The sequence below is a fragment of the Onychostoma macrolepis genome, chromosome 09 (assembly GCF_012432095.1).
Source record: "Onychostoma macrolepis isolate SWU-2019 chromosome 09, ASM1243209v1, whole genome shotgun sequence".
NCBI classification, from domain to species: domain Eukaryota; kingdom Metazoa; phylum Chordata; class Actinopteri; order Cypriniformes; family Cyprinidae; genus Onychostoma; species Onychostoma macrolepis.
The window spans coordinates 16915160-16942233 of NC_081163.1; the positions used below are offsets into that span (position 1 = coordinate 16915160).

Here is a 27074-nt window from a genome sequence, read left to right on the forward strand (position 1 = left end):
GAGAGAGAGGGAACAATAGGGAGCAGGGCAACACAAAGTCGCTCCATTTCCATCTGAAAGCAGTTCCCCAGCTCGGGCTGCTGAGAATTGAAGGCGAAAATCATTTTCACTTCAGTGGCCGTCTCACGTTCTCAAGAAAAATCTACTTATGAAGAAAAGTAGCAGTACAAAACAAGACACAAAGTCTTATCAATCAATGATCAGTTTGTGAGATAAGATTTAAGATGATGCTCTGATATACAGCTTCTCTATGTATATCAGAGTTCAATACGTTAAGTTCAGTCGACAGAATTTGTGGCAAAAACCACAAACAATCATTTTGACTAGCAAAAAAATCAACGTTACAGTGAGGCACTTACAATGGAAGTAATTGTGAAGCTTTAATCCTTCTGTTAAAACTGTATTGTTTGAGTTGTAAAGATGGGCTGATAATTTTTTTGAGGTGATTTTAAGCTTATAGCACCATGTTGAGAAATGGTAAAATTGGATAATGCTGCATACAGAGGTTAGTAAGTGTGCTATTTTTTTGCTTAAATCCTGTTAAAGGCATTTTGTTTATATCTTGTGGCTAAAAAGAGAGTATTTTCATGTTTACAGATTGGCCTCATTCACATCAATGGAGTAGGCTACATCACTGTAACCCAGATTTTTGCCTTTTTTTTCTTTTAAAGAAAAGGAGGTACATATAAAAAAATATGTTCTACAGTAATCAATATTATGCTAAAAGTGATGTTGATTTATCTTAGGGCTGAAACATCCCTTTTTTCCCACAAGTGTTTTATATTACGTTAGCATATAAATTCTGCTTTATCATCTGATTCTAGTGTTCAGCCTCATCTCACTAAGCACAAACAATTAAATTATTGTATAATGACCTAAAAACATAAACCATTAGAAGAAGTGGGTATGGGATGTGACCCAGATTTCTCCCTAGAACAAAAAAAGTCTGTTGGGTGTAGCTGCTGTTTCACACTTAGGCCTATCACACATCCATTTGTGGTTTCTGTTACGATGGTACAAACAAAGTCAAGACATGAGAGAAGGAAGCTTTTCAAAAGCCTTTTATGCCTGAAGCATGCATGTAAGCTAATATTTCATATCCAGCTTTCTGAATAAAGAATAAAGTCATGTATCATGGATGGTTTCTTCATTGCTCTGTTTTCCTGAGGGCTGTGTGGATCTTCAGCGGTTCAGTGCTGCTCATGGGCTGCAGTGGTCTGCTGATGTCAAACGCCTGTTTGTTTATTCTGAGTCTGACAGGTGCCCTTTGTCATTAGATTAAAGACCTAATTAATTTGTCTCTACATGACTGCTGGTGCAATGTGATTTAGATTGTTTACACACTTTGTTTCTCATAGATTAATTATGCTGTATTTTGTGGTGTGGGGGTGGGAAGGAGTGTTCCAGAAGCCTCTCTCTGTGCTGCCTACAGTGAGCAAGAGAGCAACATGTTAATCAACTGAAGGCCCTGAAATAAGTGCTCGTCAATGCTGCATTTCATAGACTGAAAATACAGTAAACTCAGTGATAGTTAAATATTGGTACAATTTATGATATTGAAAAATGTAAAACACATTTTTAAAATGTAATTTTATTCCTGTGATGGCAAATCTGAATTTTTAGCAGCCATTCAGTGTCACATGATCTTTCAGAAGTGCAGTTTACTCAAATTTTTTCACTTCAGATATTCTCATAAATGTCTCTCTTACGCTATGATAAATAAGCACTGTACAACATCAACGCAGAATCATCAGACACAACCGCCCCAAGCAAAGTCTGCATGTGCAGCAAGCATACTGGAAAAAGAGGGTGTCCTGACCCTAAACCCATCCGCAGAGGTTGAGAAGGAAATGGACAAAATGAGTGGTTTGAAATCTGTTGTTGTTTTAGGATTGTTAATACTTGTTCAGACTTTTTGATACTGTTTTCTGCAGCTCTACTGACACTGAACTGAAATTCAATTAAAACTATGATATGTTTTTGCACATATGTGCAAGTTTATTAATGCATTGGGAATGTAAGTGCTAAATGCCAATAATGCTTCTCGATACTTGAATTGTGGTGAAACAGGCCTGATGGGCATGGCTCGGGTTGTGGCTCTCATTCTGTTCTTCTCCCTCCCGTGAGAGGGAGGACACAGGCATTGATTTGCAGCCATTTACTGAGGGTTTCTGCTTTCTGTTGCACTATTCCCTCAAGGAACCTGGAGATATCCACCCACAAACCCCTGCCCCCGGCACAGACACTCACCCATTATGTGTCTCTGTCCCCATCCCCCTCTCCAGGGAAATGTAAACAGCTTTCCCCTCCTCCGTAGATTTCTCACTCACATCTCACACTTTTCTTTCTTCCAGACACCTCCAGTCTGAGCACAATTGACACATATAGGTCCAGAGGTTTGCATTTGATTGACAGGAGGGTCACACTTGCTTCTCACACTGAGTTAAAATGGGCTGCTTAATATGCATTTTTATACACATACTAGCCTATATATGTATAAATTCAACCTTCAAAACAATAAGATCCAACAGAAGCTGCTGCTGAGTAAACAGACCATCAGCATGTTCCACAGGTAGAGGAACACAAAACATTCACAAAATCTCAAATGCTCCTAAATAATATTTAGGTTTCTTCTGATTTGGACACATTTTGGCATTCATATTATTAGGCTTTCCTGTAGCTCAAATAGTAGAGCATGGCACTAGCAATGCTTAGATCATGGGTTTGATTCCCAGGGAAAGCAAGAGCTGATAAAATGTAAAAACTGTAACTTGAATGCAATGTAAGTCGCTTTGGGTAAATGTTATTATTATTATTTTGCTTTAAATCATATCCAGAACAATTGTTTGTTCTGGCAACAGTTTTAGTTACAACATACATGCAGAATAGCAATGTGAGAGTGTGCGACAGCTTGTAGGACTGCAATGTGGAAACATTCAAATGGTTTGTTGCAATATTTTCAGCTTTTCCTTCTGACTCAACAGTTGCTTATTTTGTCCCCATTTCTATCTTTGTTATAGGAAAGTACTCAGTTTAATCATGTGCGACCAAGAAAGAATGTTAAAAATAGATCTTGGCTGAAACAGTTTCCAACAAAACTGTGTGAAAGAGCTGTTAACGCAGCTTTTGCTGACCTCAAAAGTTCTGACCTGCTTCCATCTTTATGAAAGTGTGTTTAATCCTAATTGACTCAAACGTATACCATTGCATTTAAAATATTATACATTTTTGAGTCAATATTCCTCGTGCACATCATGGATTCTGTTAAATATGTCAATTACTGGATACTTAATTCACTATGAACATAAAACACGGTACTGAACTGTAACTGAAAAGTTAGATGTTAGGAGTGTTAGGTTAGTCTTTTTTTTAGACAAGACGAATGTAAAGATTGCCTTGATGACCTCATTATGGCATCATCTTCTGCTGTCCATTTGGAGGTACTCAGGGAATTGCCTTCTGTCTCCACAAAAGCCCCATGTGAAACCTGATCTTCATCAAAGTTTCATGTAGCCTACAGTGAGGCTCTTATCATCTCGCCTATCAAATCAAGACAAATGACTCTTTCCATCTACCCCCTCTAATTAGGAATAAATGATCTTAACAGATTTTTTTTTTTTCACAGTCTGTAACCACAAAAAGGCATCATTAAACTTCTATGTTTATTTAGTGTGACTTTGGTTTGATGTATGGGTTTGATGAATAAAGACCAAATTCAAAAAACAAACAAACACACATAATATTATATAATTATTTCCTGCTGATTTAAATGTAGCCAAATTTCAGGTAAGACCACAACCTATCGCTATAATTGTGGCTGTACATGACCAGCCAGGTTTTTTAAATGGGGGTTTTTGTATAGACTGACCATGTCTTTCCTCTTGGGATGAAACCCTAGAGTTATATGGGATAGAAAGACACCATTGTCAGCATGTTTGGAAAGGGGGCTTATTCTCTTAAGCTAATATAACAAAGAGGGCATGGCTATCCAAAACACACACACCGTTTGTACAAAAATTAGTAAGTTATATATATATATATATATATATATATATATATATATATATATATTTGATAGAAAATCACAAATTAATGTAGATAAAATTGCAGGATACAGTTTGTTCAATTCAAGTGTGCTGAAGGTAAAACACCCAGCTATAGTTCAACTGAAAAGTGATCAGTCTGCTTCTTTTATAGCTTCTTTCAATATTTTCAGAAAGCTTGGTAGACTGAAAACTACCTCCCATTTAACAGAGCCCAAAAAGTGTAGTCACACTTGTGAAATTTACAATGAACCTATAACACATTGGTATAGAAGACGTTATCAAAATTTCTTCTGAAAACATAAAACATCTGAGATGAGAAATGTATCCATGGATATTTATCCAGCTGAACTCACTTCAAATAACTTTTACCCTCATATCACCCTGATAAATAACATGAGATAAGGTGTTTGCTTTAACACACATTTTAATTGAAAAATACTTCAGGATTCATCTCGACTTTGTAATACACTGACAGTCTAATATCTGATCTACAGTGTTGTACACTACTATCTCGGTAAGAAAAAAAGTGCTTAGAGGTGTCACAGGCAATGCCTATAGTCCATCACTTGTGTTCTTCAGAGTTCCTGTAAATCTAGACGTCTTCATGAGGCCTCATACTCACTCAGGCCCACTGAAGTTACAGTCATTTTGTAAATTACAAGGTCCTCAAACCTCAGTTTCATTCTGGGATTTTGAAGCTACAGTTCTTGATAAAGTTCTTAGAAGTTCACTCTATGTTCCATAAGAGTCAAAATACGATATCAAGCATTCCATGAAATGTTACAGCGTTTTTCACAGTGCTTCAGTAGAGAACTCCTTCAAACGGATGACCAGGCTATGTAAATTAATGGCAGCTTAATCGGGACCAGCCCTTTTATATTAAACAAATCATTTCCATTTTTTTTTTTTTTAATTTTGGTTCACCTGCGCCATCACGATCACATGCAACACAAATCCAACTCGACAACAAACAACCATTCAGATGAATGCCAACAGTGCAACGTTGAAATGGCAAACCCAATGACTCAGGCCATCAGCAATGGAAAAAGGCAGGTGCAGGCTTTGTAGAGAGAGTTATCGCTTTTTCTTCTGTTTGAGGCTTTTTCGTCGTTTGACTATCATTTCGTACAGTTTGTCCATGCCTTCGTGAAGCCCCTCTCCGATGATGGCACAGGCCGGTTGGATGTGGTATGTAGTGGCAGGCGTGAGCTCTTGGAGCGCCAGCTGCTTCTCTATATCCGCCACAGACAGAGATTTTGGCAGGTCCTGTTTATTAGCTATGACTAACAGCGGCGTTCCTTGGTTTTCGGCGAATTTGGTGACTTTATGCAGCTCCGTCTTGGCCTCCTCCAGTCGATCCACGTCTACAGAGTCCACCACATAAATAATGCCATCCGTGCACCTACTGTAAGATTTCCACAAGGGCCGGAGTTTCTCCTGCCCACCAACGTCCCAAAAATGACAGCTTATTCCTTTGGCAGTGCCGTTACTCAGCTTGATTTTTTCCGTGTTGAATCCTATTGTAGGCACAGTGTTGACAAACTCGTTGAATTTCAGTCTGTAAAGGACCGTGGTTTTCCCTGCGGAGTCCAAGCCAAGCATCACTATATGGAGAGACTGAAACGCAGAGATGTTGGAGAAACTGTTCCCCATTTTGATCTCCTCGTTAGCAGGGGTAAACCCAATGCAGTCCCCTCGGCACTAGAGATTCGACCAGATTCAGACTGGATGTGATGAAGCGATCATTGCAGTGCGCGTGAGATCAGCTTATGATCGGTAAACACTCCTCTATGAGCGGAGAGTCTCCGCAGTAACAGCTCACATCAACATTACCACCGCAAACTGAAGAAAATCCCTCCTGACGGCGCTCGTCCACATTAGCGATGAATGAATGTGATCAGAAATCTCTTCTAGGCGTGAGACGAACGCGTCTACTCATGCGGTGATGGACACAAGCGAATGTAAGGTAATGAATGGAAGCCAGCAGTGGCCCTGCAGCAGCTGCTCCTCACACTGGAGAAACTCCGCCCGCATTTCATGTGGAAACTGAAAAACAAACCCCTCTTATGGCAAACTAGCTGCTCCTTAAACTACCTACTATATATTTTTGTTACTTTACTTATTTTTTTAAACAGTTGTAAGTAGTCCTGAGTATCTTTTTATTTTTCACTAAAATGGCCCATTACTTAAATATGAGATTAATTATAGGCTGTCATAGGCTAGTGCTGGCCAAAATTATTAGAACAGTATTTTCACCAACTAAAAATGTTTTTAAGTCAGCTATTTCTATCTTTTGCTGTAGTGTGTCAGTAGGAAATATCAGTTTACATTTCCAAACATTAATTTTGCCATTAATTTTAATAATTCAGTGAGATTTTTGTTTGCACAAGGAGTCTGACAACAGCCAGTGCTCCACACAGAGATCTGATCTCTTCATGAAGAAACAGAAGAAACTGAGACAGACTAAATCCAGAAGAACCTTTTAACATTGCTGTAGCTTTGCGGCACTGTTAACTTACATGTTATGCAAATTTTTTATCAATACTGCCTTTAGCCCAATGCTCGTTAGCTTTTTATGCTGAGTGTGGGGCAAAAAGGCCCTCCCTGGTCACCTCATACATTTATAAGGTTTTTAAACAAAACAGACAACTTTTATGGTTTATTTTCTCACAAAAATGTGTTGTTCCATCAATCTTCAATAAAACATATATATTTTCTGCAATGGGAGTAGTGAAAAGCACATTTTCCTTAAAGCAGCCCCATTGAACCCTTGCTGGCCAATGTGGTTGGTAGTTTTGAAATAATTATAGTGGGCTATACCTAGTGATATTTAAAATTATCCTGAAGTAATAAAAATAAGTTCTAGCAACTTAGCCCTAGTAAAATAAGTTCTAGTAGCCATAAGTTCTATTAGCCATAAATTCTAATAGTACAGATATAGATAGTTAGTTTAAAGGATTAAATGGCTTTCCACACAACTCCCCTCAGCAGTCTGTGCACAGGTTGGTGTTCTCTAATTTTCGTGGAAGATGGGAGGCATTCGAACAGAAACTAAGGTGCGTCGCCGAGATTGTACCGATTTGACCTGTAACACGTAAGGAAAAATTGAAAATTGTAGACACGCAATTTCACACCTCACTGAAATAATTTAAATAAGTTGCTAATATTTCCACACCTCACCAGAAATCCTTAAAAAAGCCTTATTTAATCCTTAAAAAACTCAAACCCTCTAACTTTTACCGGAAAAGTTTGGTAAATCGTCTGGCTAAAATCTTTTCTCAAACGTTAGGCTATTTCTCATAAATTTAGTCGTCCCTGACTTACAATGTAGATATTTTCTGATATATATCGCCACCTGGCGTCCATAGTAGGTAGGCCTACTCAATTTTTCTATATCCGTGTTTTTTTTTTTAAAGGAAAAGTCATATGAAGTAGCCTAGCTACTTTTGACAAATCAATACGCCTAATTATTCCAAACCAATGATGCTGTTACCCGTTTGGTAAACTATCATCCCTTACGGAAATTACACTCTAAAAAGGCTGGGTTAAAAAATAACCCAACCTTAACCCAGCCGCTGGGTTGTTTTGACCCAGAATGCTGGGTTGTTTATTTAACCCAACCAGTGGGTCAGGTTAACTGTGTTGCTGGGTTAAACATTACCCAAACATTGGGTTATTTGTTGTCTCATTGCCTTGCTACCTTTATATTTACCAATAGGCCTATTACCAATAATAATAATAAATAATCACAAAGGAATGTAAAATTATTATTTTTCTGTAATACAATTACACAACACAAAAAAATGCAACTGTAAATATCAATTTAATGAGTTTTCACATTTCTTTTTAAAACAATTTTTGAATGGGTGCTACTGTTACACATTACATCCAACCCCTACAGACACAAATAAAACAACGGTTTTTGTACATCAGTTTCTTTAAAACACAAAACTTTGTAAACTAGGAACTGTAGATTCCTATTCTTTGTCAACATTGCAGCATCATAACACTATGAAATTGATTATTGCCACATGAGAATCAGTCCAAACATTGTGTCATTAAAACTAAGCCAAACAAAGAGACCTACAACAGACAATACATGTGACAAAAAATTAAAACTTTACAAGTGTCCAGAAAAAACTGTTGCCCTCAAATACTTCACACAAGAAGACTCATGTCCATCAATATGATATACTGCATGCTGGAGAAATTCCCTGGAAGGAAGATGTTAGTGTGGCTAAAAAAAAATGTAAACAGCCTCAAGCAACAAGTCCGTTTCAATGGCACGGCCTGAAACAATGGCGAAGGTGTGGGATGTTGTTGTCTCGTCACCAAGGCACAAAATGTGCAGGAATGCATCACCATGTCTGTCCCCACCTGTTAATTACACGACACTTAGTCTTGCAACATAACTTACATTATAATTAATGGCAAAATGAATGTTTGGAAATGCAAACTGATATTTCCTACAGACACATTACAGCAAAAGATCGAAATAACTGACTTAAAACCATTTTTTTAACTGGTGAAAATACTAGTGGCCTAAAACTTTTGCACAGTACTGTGTATAGAGTAGAAAAAGTAAAAAAAAAAAAAGCTTCAAATGAATGACTTTCAGGATTCTGGTTGTGGGTCTGAAGACCTTTCCTCCGTTCTTGTACAGTATATTGATTGGTGAAGCAGAGTGGGCAGGACTTTGAAAGCACTCTCCCTTTTAGCATCTAAACCATAAGAATAATACAGTGCAAGCTGTGAAACTGATCTCACAATCAAAACGACACATTGAAACACTTTTTTTAATATAAAACATTTTAATATAAAAAACATGGTTACTATAGTTAAACCATGGTAACCACAAATCGACCATGGTCTTGCTACACTAACCATAGTTAAACCATGGCCGCCTATTTGTAGTAAAACTATAGTTATACAAATGGTAATCAATGCGCCAAAAACATGGTATTTACTATAATAAAACCATGGTTAATTATAGACTGAAAAGTTACAAGAATTTTCCAAACTTTAATCAGTTAAAAGAACTAAAAGCTACTACTAACCAAAAACTCATGGACGTCCTGTCTTAAACATATGACAACAATCGTTAATGATAGATTTAAAGATATTATTCAATCCACATTTGCTAAATTTGACAACACATGCTATATTCGGATGTTTCAAGGGATTGCCTTTACATTTAGTAAAACTTTGTCCTTTATATTAACTGTTTGTCCACTAGGTGGTAGATGTGTGCTGGAAATGTTAGAGGAGAAATGACTGGGAACTGGCCTTATTTTATAGTTTCGCATTTAACCAATTTAGGCAGTAAAATGACTCAGAATGTAACATTCAATCATGGACTGCTCTAATTGAAATCTTACAATAATCGATTGTTTACAGAATATTTCAGAACACTATTCTTTTTTAGCATTAGCATGGAGAGAAAGAAAAATGAAGCAATGTACTGACAAAGCCATTTGTCTTTGTCTTCCTCAACAGAGCTGAGGAGAAAAAACTCCAGTGCTCACTGACCTGAGAAGGAACACAGTTTATTTATGGCATATCACAGCAAACACAGACACATTCATAAACACACACTTGCTTGACTGTATCTGCGGAATACCAGTTACAACTGTATACAATCTTCACAGTTGACTACATGTTCATTATATTGTACACACACACACACACACACACACACACACACACACACACACCTACATCTTTCAGATTTTTGTCGGTAGTCCAGGGTTCTCCCCAGAGAGTGAGAGATGGTACTGATGAAAGGCATGCTGTCTGCATGTCTAGGGCAAGATGTAAGTATATTTTTGTAAGACCCACAGTGATGACTGTTTACACTGGTCATATTTTTTGTTGGGAGAGCCTGTCAAGCTGTGAGAAAAATTATGTTGGAGTGATAAGACTGGAATTCTCATACCGCAAGTCTGTAAAACTCTCAGTGAGCACAGCAAGAAAAACTTCAAACTTACAATAATGTTCAATGTTACACTTTGACTGCGACCACCCTGTTGAAAAAACCAATAGAACCCTGCCCAAAACACAATAGAAAATGTAATGGATTTAATGGTTATAATGGGAATTGTATTGGTTTTAATGGAAACTATAATGGTGTCTACTGGTATGTGATGGATTTTATTGGTGGGATGTTAAATCCTATTGGAAAAATGCCCAAAACACACTACACAAAGGAATTTTGTAATGGTTTTACTGGAAAAAGCTAATGGTTTATAATGGTATTTTAATGGAAACCATTGGAATTTCTGTGATGGTTTCTATTGGGCTTCTATTGTTTTTTTTAGCAGGGCAGATTAATATGTTTGAGTCAGTTTTGTCACACAAAGTCGTCATATCAAGGACATGCCACCTACACTCAACAATTAACTCTTACAAATGTGAGAGTTAAAGCCAACTTGATACATAAGCTCTTTGGAGGAAAGGTGGACAGAAATGTAAGATTATTTTCAGCATGTCAGTAAGGTTAATGTATAATTAAATTTATGACAGTACAGTATCCTAGAATCTGCACAGTAAATGTGTAAGCAAATCTATTGTGACATGCTGTGACCTTGTACAAGGCATGACAGGAAGATGCAAATCAGAGAGACAAATAGGCTAGAAAAACAACAGCACATTAGCTATGACAACATTTTTAGTTTCCACAAGGTATAGTCTCAACATTTAGTTTCCACATAATACTTAAATATATGATTTATTAAATTTTAATTTTTCACTAAAAGTGAAAATAGATATAAATTCAATGATTTATTTATTTTAACTTTGAATGAACAAAGTGTTCAAATAATAAATTTGCATTGGATTTACACGGACCATTCCTTGGAACAACAAACTCAATTTTATGAATATAATGTGCATTTTGGGGGAAAAAACAGTGCTGTTTGGAATTATCATCACAATCAAATGGACGTTTTTAATAACTGTTTTTCTGCTTCGTATATTCGGCAAAATTAAAGCCATTTACGTTGACATCAACATCAAATCACTCGTCATTTTGTCAGAAATCTTTGATAGTAGGCCTACATTCTTATCAAGACACACCAACTAACACTAACACTAACACTAACACTAAAATGGTCAAAAGGCTCCAGCGTCCCAAATGAATGGTGAGTAAATCTTTTAATTTCTGTAAACTTATGATTAGTTGCTTTAGTTATTGGCCAACGTGTGCTGATCGAAGAGTTTGAGTTTTACATTTTATGAAAATGTGGAATAAATCCCATCATATGTGGTGTATCTCTTTATTAAGCTGATAATGTTTTATTTTTCCATTTGACTTTTTATTCTAACATTCACTTATAAAAACATTAGGCTACTTAAAACTAAACATAAAAAATAGACACTTGGAGCAAAGTAAAACAGGCAGTTTAGTATACAGTAGTTGGCATCACAAAACATAAGAGTAAGATTGTTACAGTATTAGTGAAAAATGTAGAAGTATGTAAAAGTGTATCTTTTGTGCAAACTTTACAAGTATAAAATCATGATGATATGCAATGAATAAAAAAATCTGAACAATCACATCTTGTTTTACATTAAAGTTTTACATGAGATACTGAAAAGTGTAGGCCTATTTCTGATGTTTTAATGCAAGCAAAGGTCTCTAATTTGGTTGAATGTACAATTTACTGTGCAACAAATCTATTGTGCAAACATACAGTATAAGTGCTTTTAAAAATATTAAAAACAACACAATGAATAAAATTGAAATCAGGTGTATCTGGGTCTTGTAAAAGTCAGGCGATAGGCAGTCTTTATATGGCGCAGTCATCTTGAGAGCAGGGGCTGAAAGCGGAGCTCCGTAGGAGATCCAGACAGTTGACAAGGATGAGGGAGCCTGTGATGTGCCTCCAGCGCTTGGTAATAGGGTTCTTCATTTTGTCCAATCCAGTGTGAAGTTCCTGAATCACATCCCTGTAACTGTCCCCAATCTGGGCTGCCCAAGTGACCAGGAAGTCATAGGCAGGTTTCCACATGGCCTTCATAAAAGAAAAAAATGTAAAGATTTAAATTTGACGTAAACCTGCATGAATGTGACATTTATGCACCCTCAATTTAGTTTCCTAAAAAGATTATACCCAATCTGTATTAGGGATGCAGCGATTTACCGGTTTTACGATTAACCGCGCTTTAAAACGTCACGGTTAATTAATCGTAAAGGCTCCGCTACACCGAGTGTTTCTGTTGTATGGAATGGAACTGTTGAAACATGAGCAAAACGAAAACAAAGTTACACTAGCGGTGCACCAGCTTAAAATGCCATGCTTATCAGAGACACGGAGGCTACTAGATTAACTATGATAGAGGAACCAAACAGCGATCCTTTATTTCCACCAGAGAAATGACTGAATTCGATAGTGTGGGACCATTTTGGGTACATCAATATTGCCGTAAAAATCGCTGTTAAAGAGCGAATACATAAGGGATAATGCACAGCTAGCCAACCTGTTCTGGATGTGCAATAAACGATTTTAATGCACGACGTGAAGGCAAGGACCACCTGATGCGTTCGTTAGCTCGAACATTCTGCCCGCTTCAGAGATTAAATAGTGCGGTGAGAGAGAGAGAGAGAGCGTGAATTAGTCAACCTGCATCTACTCATCACTTTAAACAATGAAGATTTGAGTTTAGTTATTTAAACAGTCATTTTACCCCCTCTTTGCTGATTGATATAATGTACCGATTCAGTATCTGAGAACAGAGCCCATCTGGCCTGTCTGGGGTTGAGACATTTGGCCTCTCGGAGGTATTGCAAGCTATTTTATTAATGAATGTCGCTGGGCAGCGTTGACAACAGGTTTCTGTCCTCCTAAATGTTTGTGTGGGCAGCTCGATCTCACAAACCAAAATAATTGACATGATTTTCTCAGGCCTTATGTAAAATCAGATGAATAAATATTATTAAAATGAATAAGTATGGATGACAGTTGATTACAATAATAGTTTAGTTTATTCCCCTCATTAGTAACAGTGTCCTCTGTGGGATAAATAAAGTTAATATTAGTCATATATTAATAATACTTCATTAATATTGTGATTTATCATCCCTGTTATAGTATTATTCGTAAGTCAATTTATTTTTCACCATCTTTCCAAGTTCTGTACCTCAGGTCCAAAAGAAATGTAGAAAGAATGAAATGAAAACACCAAATACATTTGTTAATTTCAAAAGGGAAATACTGACATGGGTGTTTACAGAGCAGAGGTCACCTTTTTTAATTCTAATAGGAGAGATGGACTTTTTTTTTCTTTAGTATTATTATTTTGTGCTGTATTATTGGTTACTGTGTTATTTCTGTTTCAAAAGGCAGCAATAAATAACACTTTAATATCTAAAGAGTGTTTATGTGATTTTATTTTGTGAAATGAATAAATGCATACTAATCGTAATAATCGTGAAACCGTGATTATTCCTCAGACTATAATCGTACCAACAAAATCTATAATCGTTGCATCCCTAATCTGTATGCTCTCCATAAAGAGTGAATGTGTGCAAATATTCTAAACCAGTAAAACAATGCCCAAGAGGAAGCTCATAATCTTATCAATTGTCAGTAGAACATTTAGGTTCCTCTTCTGAGCTGGATGCAAACACACTAATCATGACTTGTGGTTTTCCTGTAATTTGTGCTAAAAATACAATTTACAAGTGTCAGTTACCATCTATCTCACTTGGACATTATTCTTTATCCATTTTTATAATGCAAAGGATTGACCATTCTATAGTTTGTATATACTTTATTTTATTTAACTTTGTTTACATACTCTGTCTGTGTTTTGTTTGCACAGTTGTCTGTACTGTCACTGATCTACAATTTGAGCCACGTCATAAGCTTTTCAATGCGCACTAAACGCTGTGTAAACTGTGCAAACAGACTTGACCCTTCTTTTCCAACCTGACCACATGAGAACACATAAGTATTTTACAAGGTGGCATAATTAAGTATTTTCTGTATGAATTTGTATGATGTGATTCGTCCAAAAACATAAAATATATATTGTTTCAAGCATGAAGGTCCACCACTAATCCAACTCTAAATGTAAGTAGGATGTAAGCAGATCATACAAAAAAATGTAACTTAAATCATCGACTCAACCTTGTGTTGTTCCAAACTTAAATGATATTATTTCTTCTGTGAAGCATAAAATGAGACGTTTCAGTCATCATTCACTTTCATTGCATGAAAAAATTCCACTGAAGAAATAAAGTCACACAGGTTTGGAAGAATGAGGGTGAGTGAATGTTGACAAAGATATTCAGGTTTCAGTGAACTATTTCCTTTAATGCTTTCAGTGTTAGTTTTACCTCACTGTCCAGTTGTCCCCTGCTGTCTCTGTGTGGAGCTTCATACGCTTCCATCTGCTGCCGGGACACTTTAGCCAGTCTCTCAGCGAGCTCCCTCCAGCGACCCGCCACCTCCACCGCTGTAGTCAACAGCACAAAGTCCATGACCAGCCGTGCCACCAGGCCCTGACAGTCCATCTTCAGAAGAGCCTGAATGACAGATATACAGTCAGATCATGACTTTATCATCACCAAAAATTATAACTCTGCTTTATGTCACTGTGTTTGAAGTCACAAATTGAATAATGCTACGTTTAAATCCCAAATGTCGGTTTTGTAATTTAAAAAAATCATAGATAATGATTAGATAATGATAATGATTATTCCTACTCAGAAATATGACTTCAGGGAGAAGCCTAACCAAGTCTAATACTTGTTATAGTTTGGGATGCACAAAATATGGGATTCTTTTGCTTATTATGGATATTTAATTGTGCATTCTGTTTTTTTGTTTGTTTGTTTGTTTTTTTTACATTCAGGATCGTCTAGCACTTGCTTGAATTTATAATTGAATAATGCTGATAAAGGGATACTTCACCCAAAAATCTGTCATTTACTCATCCTGATGTTTTTCCAAACTTGTATGACTTACTTTCTTAAAAGAAGATATTTTCAAGATTGTTTCAACTGCTATTATCTATACAGTGAAAATCAGTGGTGTCCAAAACCACACTGGATATCTCTGACTTTCCAAAAAACAAAACAAAAACAAAAAAAAATCTTCTTTTGAGTTCCACATAAGAAGAAACTGATACAGGTTTGGAATAACATGAGGGTGAGTAAATAATAACAGAATTTTAATTCTTTGGGTGAACAATAACTAAATGTCTAAATGAATCTATTTTAAAAAGAATATACATTTTTATACTGTAAATTATAATGTTATCATACCTAAATTGTCTTGTAGCATTTGCAACTATTGATTTTAGTTTTTAGTGTTCTATTTTTAATTAAGAATTTAAATATTGACCATTTTTTGGCTATCACTGTCAGCTATAACATAAAAGTAATTAGCAGTATATCAGTCTCGGACATCATTTTAATACACGTGCATCCCTACAATGCATTTGCAACAAAATATGACATTGAAACTGTATGCAAATAGCCTTCAATTCAAATCTTCTAAAATTAGTACTTTGTAGAGTTGTGTCCTATTGTTGATATCTGCCTTCATAATCTCAAATACCAAATCTTCAATTTTAAAAGTGCCCCCAACTCTCAGTGGTAAAGCCTGTTCTAATTAGTAAACTTTAACAAGAGTACACAACAACACAAACTACAAAACTGAAATAACGTCAGTGGTTTTCTAAGCACTGCCTCAGAAGATTCAGACCAATCCAGAGCTCAAGTCATCAAGCCGGGTGCTTTGATAAATGTGGTGATATGCAGGAAGCGACGTGCATGCTCCTCTGAGCACAATATAATGAGAGTGACTCCGGGCCCCTTGGACAAGGGAAATGTTAGGGAGGAATATCCGGCTGTTCGGTTGGCAAGTGTTCTGTCTTATTAACGTGACCTTCTTTTCTCCCCTGAGAGTTTGGCGTGACATTTAAAAAACTGAACAAGGACTTACGTTCACTGCGCCTTGTGAATATATGACGTTCACTGATCTACAAAATGTCTGAAACTCTTATCTGATGATGAAGACATGTGACATTTACACTTTCTTAGTGCTTGCTTTATACAACAAAGAAAGGAATCAATCTTTCTGCAATTAGTCAAAAATGCAGGTGTTCTTCATTCGCTCAAATATGTATAAATCCACACACACACAAAATGTTTTTAAAAGCTACACGCCCTGAACCCACTAATCTCTGATTCCAGTTCCATGGCTTGGAATGTTTGGAATGACAGGAAGTCTGCTTAGAGGGGGAGGAACACGGCGCTGATGCCCCAGAAGACCTGTTAAAGGTCTGGCTCCAAACAGAGCAGTGAGATAGCGGGAGTCTTGGATGGCTTCCCTCTTATCAAAGATGCTAGTTCTACAAACAAACAGGAAGGTATGTCTTTGACTTGTACATTAGACAGTGCTAAAAGAATCGTGATCAGGACGACTTGCTGTGCCACTCACTGTCTAGATGAAAGTGAAAAAGACGTGTATTGTGTGTGAATGTATCACACTGTGTACACACCAATTGTGTGTATTAGCCAAAGAAAGATAAAGCCTTTCATGTGCACCTGTTTCCTGAGGTGTCTCACCCCTGACCCCCCGTCACAGTCAGGAACTTATTAAGTAAACCCTACAGAGACACAGTAGTAAAAGAAAGCCAAACAAAATCTACACCCTGTCTGCTCAGATTTTGACTATCACAGAGTCCTGAACCAGCTGTTAATGCCTCAAATGAAGTCAAGTGTGGCCAGCGGAACTACTGTAGAAGCTTCAAGTTCATCTTTTAACAGGTATGAAATTAGCAGTAATGTGCCTGTTATTAATTTTAAATGTAATGAGAAAAGCAAATTATTCATTTAATGAAGTTTTGATCATTTCACTATTTTGCCCATAAATATGCAAAAGCTGGTTTCATTGTTTTGTTATCGTCATTGCTCCTTTAGACACCTCCAACATTTCTGTAAGTATGCTGCATCAGTAACAAGACATCTGCACATCAAATCTAAAAATTGCAATAAAACAAATAAATCATATCTGAGAAGAGGCTTTTTAATTGAGGCCCATTATTTTTTACTAAAATATTTTTGACACGTTGGCACATGTGTAAGCATGTGTAGATGCTCAAAAAAAGTGTTTCAGTTCATTGAACTTTCCTCAGTGCTTTGAGCCTCTTGTCTCCCTGATTTATCTGTTTCTTTTTTTCTGTATCAATGTACCCAGTGAACCTGGCTGATATTGGCACAGAAAAGTTTATTTCTTCACATTAACATTCTGGCAAATTTAAACATAGTTCTAAAGTTATTCATTAATTTGACCCACGCACTTGGTAGACACTTTTATGCGAAGCAACTTGCAGTGAATTCAGGGTACAAATTTTTAATCAGTCAATCTAATTGACTAGTATTGTTAGCAGCATGATCCACCAATCAGTTAATCAGTGCAGGAACTCTTTAAATTCATAAATCATAACTTGTGAATTAGTCGGTGTACTAATACATTCACTTAGCTTTAATTTAACACTGTTGACCTCACTAGACATAATCACAGCAAGATGCAGCTTACATTCTTAAGACAGTTGAGCAGAAAATTACTTTACATGTTTTTCTTTTGAATTCCTCGTAACATCTAATTTTACGATAGTACTTCTCCTTTATTATCTTCCCTCTTGCCTGCCTCTTGTGATTTCCTATTATATAAGCTGACAATTCTGTCTTCTGTTTAAAGTATTGTCAGAAATCACTGACAGTTTATACAGGGCCGCTCTTCTGCTCTAACAATAGGCTAAGGGAAATGGGAGGATACCGAGGAATCAAAAACTCAAAGAAAAAAAAAAAAACCCTCTTCTCATGAAAGCATTACAGCTGGAACTTTTACTGATTCAAAATGGAATTACAAAGTTCTCTAATGCTGTTCAGTCATGATGTCAATTTGTAGGCCAGCCCAAAAGATTAATTCACCACGGATTCTTAAGGGAATTTCTAATGGGTTTCAATATTCACATTTGACTCTGTGTAATTTATTTTGTAGGACAAAACAGGAAGGTCTCTTCATGTAATGTTAACCACAGACCTCATTTTATTCATACATCAAAAACCCCTTAGAAATTCCAGAGAGAACCCATTGCTCTCAAATTCTAATTCTTCTCTATGCAGAAAATGCAAGTACTTTATTCAGATGTGAAGAGAATTGCAGATGCACGTCTGTTAGCAATATTCTGGCAATGGATTTGTAGGTGTGGGGGTTTTGTGTAATTCAGGGCGTCTCTTGTTCCACATTTGATGCTTCTGTGTAGATTCTAACAATAAAAAGGAAACATCTGCACAACTAAGATTCTCCTTCAACACGTTCACATCTTCCGGCATTTTCACGCTTGAGACGGTCACAGATGACCCTTCCTAATTTTAGTTCATACAGGGTAACACAAACGTATGAACCTGACACTGACATTCATTTAGCCTGTTTCATGTCAATGATTATGGCATAGTCTACATGATGTATGTATATTGTCAATATCAAAATTTCAATCACACTCTAATATGTGACCCTGGACCACAAAACCAGTCTTAAGTGTCAATTGTTCATTGAGATTTATACATCATCTGAAAGAATAAATAAGCTTTCCATTGATGTATGGTTTGTTAGGATCAGACAAAATTTGGCCAAGATTCAACTACTTGAAAATCTGTAATCTGAGGGTGCAAAAAATCTAAATATTGAGAAAATCGCCTTTAAAGTTGTCCAAATGAAGTTCTTAGCTATGCATATTACTGATCAAAAATTAAGTTTTGATATATTTACGGTAAGAAATTTACAAAATATCTTCATGGAACATGATCTTTACTTAAAATCCTAATGATTTTTGGCATAAAAGAAAAAAAAATTATTTTGACCCATACAATGTATTTTTGGCTATTGCTACAAATATACTCCAGCGACTTAAGACTGGTTTTGTGGTCCTGGGTCACTGGATAGCTCACTGTTATTTTAGTCTAGTGCCTGTAATACCTAAACTTGTGCATGTCTGCACATGCTTAATATGGTCTGTGTTACTGCATGTTGACAATTTATTTTTATTTTTTTTTAAATGTATTGACTGATTTAAATATGTATGATGTGATTTTTACTTAGAGAATCTTCAGTGTACGCTTTCTCTGATATAGAGAGGTTTCTTTTAGGGGATTATTGCAGAATGACTGATGCATCATACAGCAGATTTATATAAGTGTATGCAACTTGATATTTCCTTGGGAAGCATCCTGTTTCAGGTTCCTGTTTTCACTTCGGGCTTTATTGACACAGTGGCACAGTGGTTGAGGCAGGTGACAACCAGACAGACCTGCATCTTATCACATTATCCATCATTGTAAAATAGACCAAATGAGAGAGATAAGGTTTTGTATGAGAGATCAGTTTCAGTCAGTTTATTTAGGAAAGATTACTATATTGATCATATATTGTTGTTTTGATTCAGGATAGCATATTAAAGTGGGTAGCTGGTGGTGTTCTGCAAATAAGGTGGCACTTTAAAATGTGTAGCACTTGGTCTTTGCTTTGAGTCTTACGTGTTTGTGACAAATGCTTTGAGTAACGTTATGAAATATTTATTTGACACGTTCTGGTATCAACTAGAGAAATCATATATTATTCATAGTTTAATTCATACAAATCTGTTCATTTGCAAAACTGAAAAGATTGGAGCAAATCCCCCAATCACACCAGGGTCAAACTCAAACTCTGTCTAGCACAAAACATTTTAATTTCAATTTTAGATACCTTAACTGAAATTCATACTATTTTTCTATCTGGAAATTGCATGCAGCTTTATCAAGTTTTTATTTTTTCAGTAATGACATTTTTTGTGTTTTAGGTAGGATATATATTTCTGCTGTTGACTTTCAGACTTTTAACTTGTTAACTTTCAAAAACGTCACTATTCTCTCGTCTCTCTTTGCAGTTGCAAGAATTATAAATAATGAATGAGTGAATGTGTATGACCAAATATAAATAAGATACTTTTTCAAATTTATTTGAAAAAATATGATAAAATCTTAATATTGGCCATTTATCAGTTACCAGCCATTACATGAAAATGATTATCAGTTTTAAGAAAACCTCCAATAACATTTTATATACCTTTTTAAAAGTGGTTTCTATAAAGGTGCTCCCAGTACAGATCTACTTCCATGTCAGAGCTTACCTTCATGAGTTCCTTCTGAAAAGATTTCCTCTCCTTACCCTCAGCTGCGTTGCAGTCTTCCTTGAGCTTCTCAAGAACAGAAGCCACTTTTTCAGGCTCACTTTCTGCCTCTGTCCGACAGAAATGTGTCAGAGGCAAATTGACGTAGCCCAAAGCGTCAGCAAACACTCTCCAACTCGCCACGTTTTCCATCAGTATTGTCCGCACAGATGCATAGATGTACGTCAGGCACATGCAGGGCTTTAGGAGCTGTTCTAAAAGGATTGTAGTTGTAAGATCAGGCCCTTTGAAATTAACAGGTTTCACTTTTCCCATGATTAGAATGTTTTTTGCATGCACCAACCCAATTCTTCCATGGTAACATCCAATGTACCATTCTTTGGTCCATAGATGTCCTTTAAGTTTTATTTTTTCTTCACTCAAAAGGGCCACCAAGTCACCTTTAAGATACTCTAGCAAATACAGGCTTTTGGACTGTCTTACAACAGTTTTCAGAAGCTTAGCAAATTTAAGGTTTTTGACTAGTCTGTCCTGAAACACAGGGTACTTTGCGGTTGCTGCAAGAGGAGACAATATGATTTTGTTCACTTCCTTTTTCTTGAGGAAGCGCCTTTGAACGGAGCTTCTTGTGCTTGTTTTTGGTGGTGGGGTTGGGGTCTGAACGCAAAACTGAGCCAAGATACAGTCCTTATCATCCTTGACCTGAATACGCAAAGTAAAGTCTGAAATGTCAGTTGAATCGCGTGCTGTGATCATGTAGATGAGGCGGGCCACTTTGCCAAGTTTGATCTGAAATCCCCTCACGGTCTTTGCCTGTTCATTGGTTCTCACTTCAAAATTGGACATGTTCGAATACACGCCAACCTGAAGGTCTTGAGGTTTTGTTAGTACAAACTGGTGCTTTCCCCAGAGTTGGAGGACAACAGGTGGAGTTGACTGTGGGTGCTTTTTTGCGTCACTCACTAGCAATGTCTTTGGGGCACAGTCATGGCCAAAAATGGCCACCACTGTCTTGAAGGATGGGTGGATGTGCTTTGGCCCGTATACCCCAAGAGTGACCTTTTTTACGACATGTTCCCAGACTGTGTTGTATGGGGCCACTGTTTGTGCTTGGGCAACTACAGAGACATACATGCAAGGCTCTAAATTGACTAGAGTCACTTGAACTGTGTCTCCATACATGTATACATGTGGAATCGGGACATACGGACCTTCCTTGAAGTCGCTTCTCACACACACCACCTCTGTGGTTTTGCGGCTCTCTATCTTCACTACAACAGACACCTTCATCTCTAAAGTAACTGGGGTCTTGGTTTCCATGTTACTGAGTTTTACTTCTACCACTGGACTTACGGTTGAACATCTATCGTTGTTAAGCTCCAACGGTGGGTCCAGAAGGGCCTTCAATGATATCTGTTGAGTCTCACCCGGTGCAACATGACCCTCAGGAATATGTATACTGATACTGGTATTTGGCAGCTCCACGGCACCACCAGAACTGTCCAGGTTGCACACAATGTTGGTCTCTATTGGCTGGGTTTGGCCCCAACCTGGGTTTTGTCCAATAGAGTCCAGGTCATGGCAGGATCGTGTAAGTTTACGGTGATTTAGCCATGCTGTTTTGAAATCCTCTCTACTTTGATAATGCTCAGGTTTAGGTGACTTCATGCCACCAAAAAAACTCAAAGAACCTTGATTCCCATCAGACAGGGACTGTAGGACAGACAGTTCTGACATGCTGTAGCAGCGCTTGCTCCTAAAAAATGGATTGTCTCTGCGAAAATTTGGGCTAATTCCTGAGCCATGGCTAATACTTTTTGTGTCACACAGCCCACTTTCAAAACCATTAATATTAATAGTGCTGCTGGTGTTTGAGATGGGAGGTGAGAGATTACCAAAACACAAAGCCTTTGCTGAATTCTGGTTGCTGTTTTGGTCAGGGGTGCCTTGCAGTGTGCCAGTTAGGAAAGGGTTAGTTGACATCCGTTTATTAACAAAAGGATCGTCATTTCTAGATTCTGTGGTTTTGGCGGACCCCGTCCACTCCCCAGACATATCCATTTCTTTCACTCCCTCAGAAATGTCACTTAGGCTGTCAATCATGCCGCTATCACTGAACGTGGAATCTCGATAATTGATTGGCTGGACGTAAGCAGCTGGGATGTATCCCATCTCTTTACTGTTGTGTGCATACCACCACTCTCCACTCGATGTGTCTATAACATAAAGACAGTCTCCCTTTGAGAACTTGAGTGTGGTAAAGCTGGACGGACAGTAATCCTTAATGGCAATCACTTCCCTGACAGCTCCAAATGAGGCAGTAGTATCCAGTCGCAAGGCACTAGGTGAAGGCACTGTTAAGAAAAAAAAGTGAATGAGGGTAAAACTAGAAGTTAACAGTATAGTGATTGTGAGGTGAAAATAAGAAAGGTAACCTTTAACATTTGTAAGGGTGGCCTCTGACACTCCTTCACTGAGATCGATGAGAGCACCCTCAGATCTGCAGCGAGGGAGCACAGCGTTGTTGTTCGCTGATCGAATGCGATGGGCAGCCATGGCATGTATTGCTACCGAACTCCACGTCTTGTCTCAAGTTTTTCTTCCCATGTTTGTTTCAGCGCGAGAGCTCAATGGCCTTCCATAATATCTGTCACAAAGTAAAAGTGAAAGAACATTATAAGTTTGCTTTTTAAATTCCCACTGAATTTATTCTTTAAGGAAATTTGGGTAACACTTTAGTATAGGGACCAATTCTCACTATTAACTTGCTTGTTAGCATGCCTATTATTAACATATTGACTGTTTATTAAAGCACATAATCGGCATGACCTTATTCTACATAATCCAACCTAATACCTAAACTTAACAACTGCCTTACTAACTATTAATAAGCAGCAAATTAAGTTTATTGAGGAAAAAGTTGCAGTTAATGGTTTCTTAACAGCGAGAATTGGACCTTAAAAAAAAAAAAGTGTGCCTGAAATTTAATATTGTTTGCACAATAACACCACCAGAGATGAACGAAGAGTTCAAGAAATTGCACTTTTATATACGTAAGTGTAATTACATATAATAACATAATAACATTTCATTTTTTTCTAATGTTAATTAACAGTTATTTAACAGTTCTTTTCTGATTAAGAACAAGCATTCATCAACAAGGATTGCACACAATTGACTGTGATCATTTTTTTCATTCAGTATTAATCAGTAATTTTATCACAGTAAGATTAGCCTCCATTGTAGAGCAACTCATACAACTCTTTCCATATCGGTCTATCATGTAAGGCAAATTTCAGTTGAATGGCCTCATTCCACTTATCCTTAACCCAATAGAGCCCACACTTTGTCACTACATGTCTTAAAGTAAGGCTAATAAGGGCAGAAATATTTGTTCTTGTCCAGACACGTCTACCATATTCGTGACATTCTCTTGAACACTAACAGAGAATAAAAGGCCTTGGTCTCTATGAAGGTTTATACAATAAATTGCCTAGCTTGAAATCAAAGTTGCTACCTTTTTCTTTTTTTAATGTTAATTATTATATTTCTATTGATTTTATTTTATTTTTCAGCAATGACTTATGTTCCATTTGAGCTGCTTTAAATGTGCAGCATGCAAGCTTACGGATCAAACGTTGCTTGCTTTTAGTAATCAAAAGTAGGATAGTGTTTGAGTGCAACTCAGCATCCTCTTAAGTCTGATCATGAACTATAAAGGCTCTCCAGCAATACACATCAGTGGTTTCCATGACTACCACCTTGGGGAAGAAAGCACACACAGTGAAGCGCCTTTAGAGAAAATGCCCAGCTGTAGCCTACTGGGAATGTCTCTCACACAACAGTCTGACATATTATGAAAATACTAATTTTTGTAATCCAGCAGATTATCACTCCAACAAGGTAATAATTGCTATGTGTTTGGACTCTTCAATATGTTTAAAACCAGTAGATCTCCACAAAGTCTCACCGTTAGTGAAAGCAAAGCCACTTAGGCCGAATGTTATAAGACTGTTCACATAGAAATACATCTTATAAGGAGCAAATATGGGTTTAAATTATCAGCAAATAGGTAGAAGCCATGTTATGATGTGAAAATAATTATAAGAGATATTGAAAATTATCTGTGTAGATTTGTTTCTTCAGAACTGGACAAAATGTGACCTTGGACCACAAAACCAGTCTTAAGTCGCTGGGGTATATTTGAAGCAATAGCCAAAAATACATTGTTTGGGTCAAAATTATCGATTTTTCTTTTATGCCAAAAATCATTAGGATATTAAGTTAAGATCATGTTCATTGATCATGAAGATATTTTGTAAATTTCTTACCGTAAATGTATCAAAACTTAATTTTTGATTAGTAATATGCATTGCTAAGAACTTCATTTGGACAACTTTAAAGGCGATTTTCTCAATATTTAGATTTTTTTGCACCCTCAGATTCCAGATTTTCAAATAGTTGTATCTCAGCCAAATATAGTCAGATCCTAACAAACCATACATCAATGGAAAGCTTATTTATTCAGTAAAGAACACTAAAGACTGGTTTTGACTGGTTAAATGTGTCTGAAAATGGCATGTTAAAATAGCTGTTGTGGGTACAAGCCTGACTTGAAACAGATTTCACTTTTATTTATTTGTTTTTGTGTGTATGGGTGTGCGCGTTTATAGGGCTGCAGGATCTGCTCTGTGAAAGACCGATTGTTCCACCTTTTGTTTCAGAAAAAACAGAGGAAATGCCTGTGAAATAAGGATGTGCTGCGTTTCCCAAAACTTACATTGCATCATATTATAGCAAACACCTTCAGGTTAGGACACACCGGTCTGTGGTGTCAAAAGAATCTCTGTGCATAATGTTAAAGTAATTGTTAATGTCACAGACCTTTAGGCATCAGTAGAGACGTTTTCAGGACTGAACTTGTCTTACAAGCATACAGAGTTTTGAAGCATGACAGCTGCTTTTTGGTGACATGGCTTTATACAATATTTAAACACTAAACACTGCAGTAATGTTTAATGCTGTGCCAAATAAATGAATTGAACAAACAAACAACACTTTTTTGTCAAGTATGTACTTTCCAGAGTTCAAAACATTATCTGCACCATGTTTCACTGTAAAGTATGTATGTAAAAATATGTATGTAGATGACTTATGATGAGAAATGGGGGAAGAAAATAATGTTCAGGCTGTTTAATTAATCATTAATTCTGCGGAGCTAGTATATATTATTTAAGATGAGCTTCTTAGTAGTTTGACATGAGGTTTCCTGAAGGTTTGAGTCCTGATACTAATAAAATCTGCATTACAGTAACATTGATTAGTCTAAAATATGGCGCAAAAGATGTTCTCTAGTTATCGTGCAGTTTCTAGGGCTAAATGCAAGTTTTAAAACAGTGGCTTCAGATTCTTTATAAGATAAAAGACTGTCTCCGGTGGGTGGGTGTACCTCAGACACGTTGAAACGGATTGTGAAATCCTAGGAAACCGACGAAGACATTCAGAAGACCTACACACTCACACAGCTCAATTTCAAGTGTCAAACACAGCGAGCCCATAAACTCAATCTGAAGTGTCAGAAACAGCAGTTGTGAGTTCAGCTGTGAGTTCAACAAGGAAAAGTGGCAACTCAGTGGAAGATAGCGACGAGGACAGCAACACTCCACTAATCCCGATGAAAGCCCGATAAAAAAATTAACGCCAAAAAATATAAATTCTACTTACTTTTTTTTGAAGATGCAGTCAGTCTCTTGAGTGTGGACCGTTATGCGCGGGTCTCGCGCTCAAGTGCTTCACTTTACATTAGGAGAAACTGCGTGACGTCACCAGCCGGGAGGAGTCCCGCACAAAAACACGGATAATCCCTGTGACTCTTCACAGCTTTTTAACTGCCATAAGAATTCATACGATTAAGATTTATTATATTAATGTATATAATAATGTATATTTGTTTCACTTTTTTGAGGATGGCATGTTGCATTAGATCAAATTGCGCTGAAAATCCAGCTCAATAGTTAATAAACTCATTTCATTTTAAGACGGCCTCATGTAGTGCTCATGTTCTGCGAGCTTTCCAAATTTCGACCGCATTTTTGGTATAAGCCTACTGGCAATCAGAAGCTGCGACATTAAAATTAGACCTAAGCAGTTTATCAAGTTCAACCTTTTTTTGGGGACTATGACTAAATATAAATATCTGGCGGCATCTGGTGGGCATTTAACAACCAAGTGTCGGTATCGTTTTACAGCAAATGTGGTCTACATTCAAAGAACAGATCTCAATTAAAAGTTGTTGCATGTTGTTAAACAACAGTTATAGGCTTCTATTTGACACACTGTAAGCTAGACTGAGTGCAATAGAGACATCACTACACAAAAACTAGATGCTGAAATTATTTTTCACATGATATTTCTTTTGCTTGTGTACTAAAATATCATACATTGATAATAGTCATAAGTAGTTTATATTTTCATAAAGCTACTAGCTAAGCATTTATTGCAAATGCAATAAATTACAAAATTACAGTTGTAAATAATTACAGTTTAAAAAATACATTTATTTATTTGCTTTATTTAATTCAGATTCAGTTATTTTTACTTTTTCAATCATTCTGTATGATTTATAAGCTTGTTTCATCATGAGGACCTAAACAATATTCACATGAGGTTAGAATTTACTGGTATTGCTATACTCGTGGGGACATTTGTTCCCCAAATGTAGGTAATAGCACTAGCAGTACACAAACACACACAGCCTCTGTATGCATTTTATTTTCTATGATTGGACTGTTACTGAATACAGTACACAGCAACCTATAAAGCGTGTCTCAATTGTACCCACTT

The 27074-nt window shown here is 36.8% G+C and overlaps 2 protein-coding genes across 2 annotated transcripts; both read right to left on the bottom strand.

Moving 5' to 3' along the window:
• Positions 1 to 4112: 4112 nt before the first annotated feature.
• On the bottom strand, positions 4113 to 6101 carry arl4cb (ADP-ribosylation factor-like 4Cb). The gene has a single exon (XM_058786946.1). It carries the CDS (start codon positions 5697 to 5699, stop codon positions 5121 to 5123), a length of 579 nt encoding a protein of 192 aa, XP_058642929.1. The 5' UTR covers positions 5700 to 6101; the 3' UTR covers positions 4113 to 5120.
• Positions 6102 to 11306: 5205 nt separating this feature from the next.
• On the bottom strand, positions 11307 to 26070 carry sh3bp4 (SH3-domain binding protein 4). The gene is made up of 5 exons (XM_058786945.1): positions 25956 to 26070; positions 22667 to 22878; positions 20232 to 22585; positions 14386 to 14574; positions 11307 to 12058 (listed from the first exon to the last, which is right to left on the bottom strand). The coding sequence occupies exons 2-5, from the start codon at positions 22785 to 22787 to the stop codon at positions 11834 to 11836; spliced, it is 2889 nt and encodes a 962-aa protein (XP_058642928.1). The 5' UTR covers positions 22788 to 22878; positions 25956 to 26070; the 3' UTR covers positions 11307 to 11833.
• Between the last annotated feature and the right edge of the window lie 1004 nt (positions 26071 to 27074).

Coding starts and splice junctions, on each gene's coding strand:
- arl4cb (XM_058786946.1), bottom strand. CDS start 5,699: ATGGGGAACAGTTTCTCCAACATCTCTGCGTTTCAGTCTCTCCATATA.
- sh3bp4 (XM_058786945.1), bottom strand. CDS start 22,787: ATGGCTGCCCATCGCATTCGATCAGCGAACAACAACGCTGTGCTCCCT. Junction 22,586..22,666: donor CACCCTTACAAATGTTAAAG/GTTACCTTTCTT, acceptor TTTTCTTAACAG/TGCCTTCACCTAGTGCCTTG. Junction 14,575..20,231: donor TTCAGAAGGAACTCATGAAG/GTAAGCTCTGAC, acceptor TCTGTCATTCAG/GCTCTTCTGAAGATGGACTG.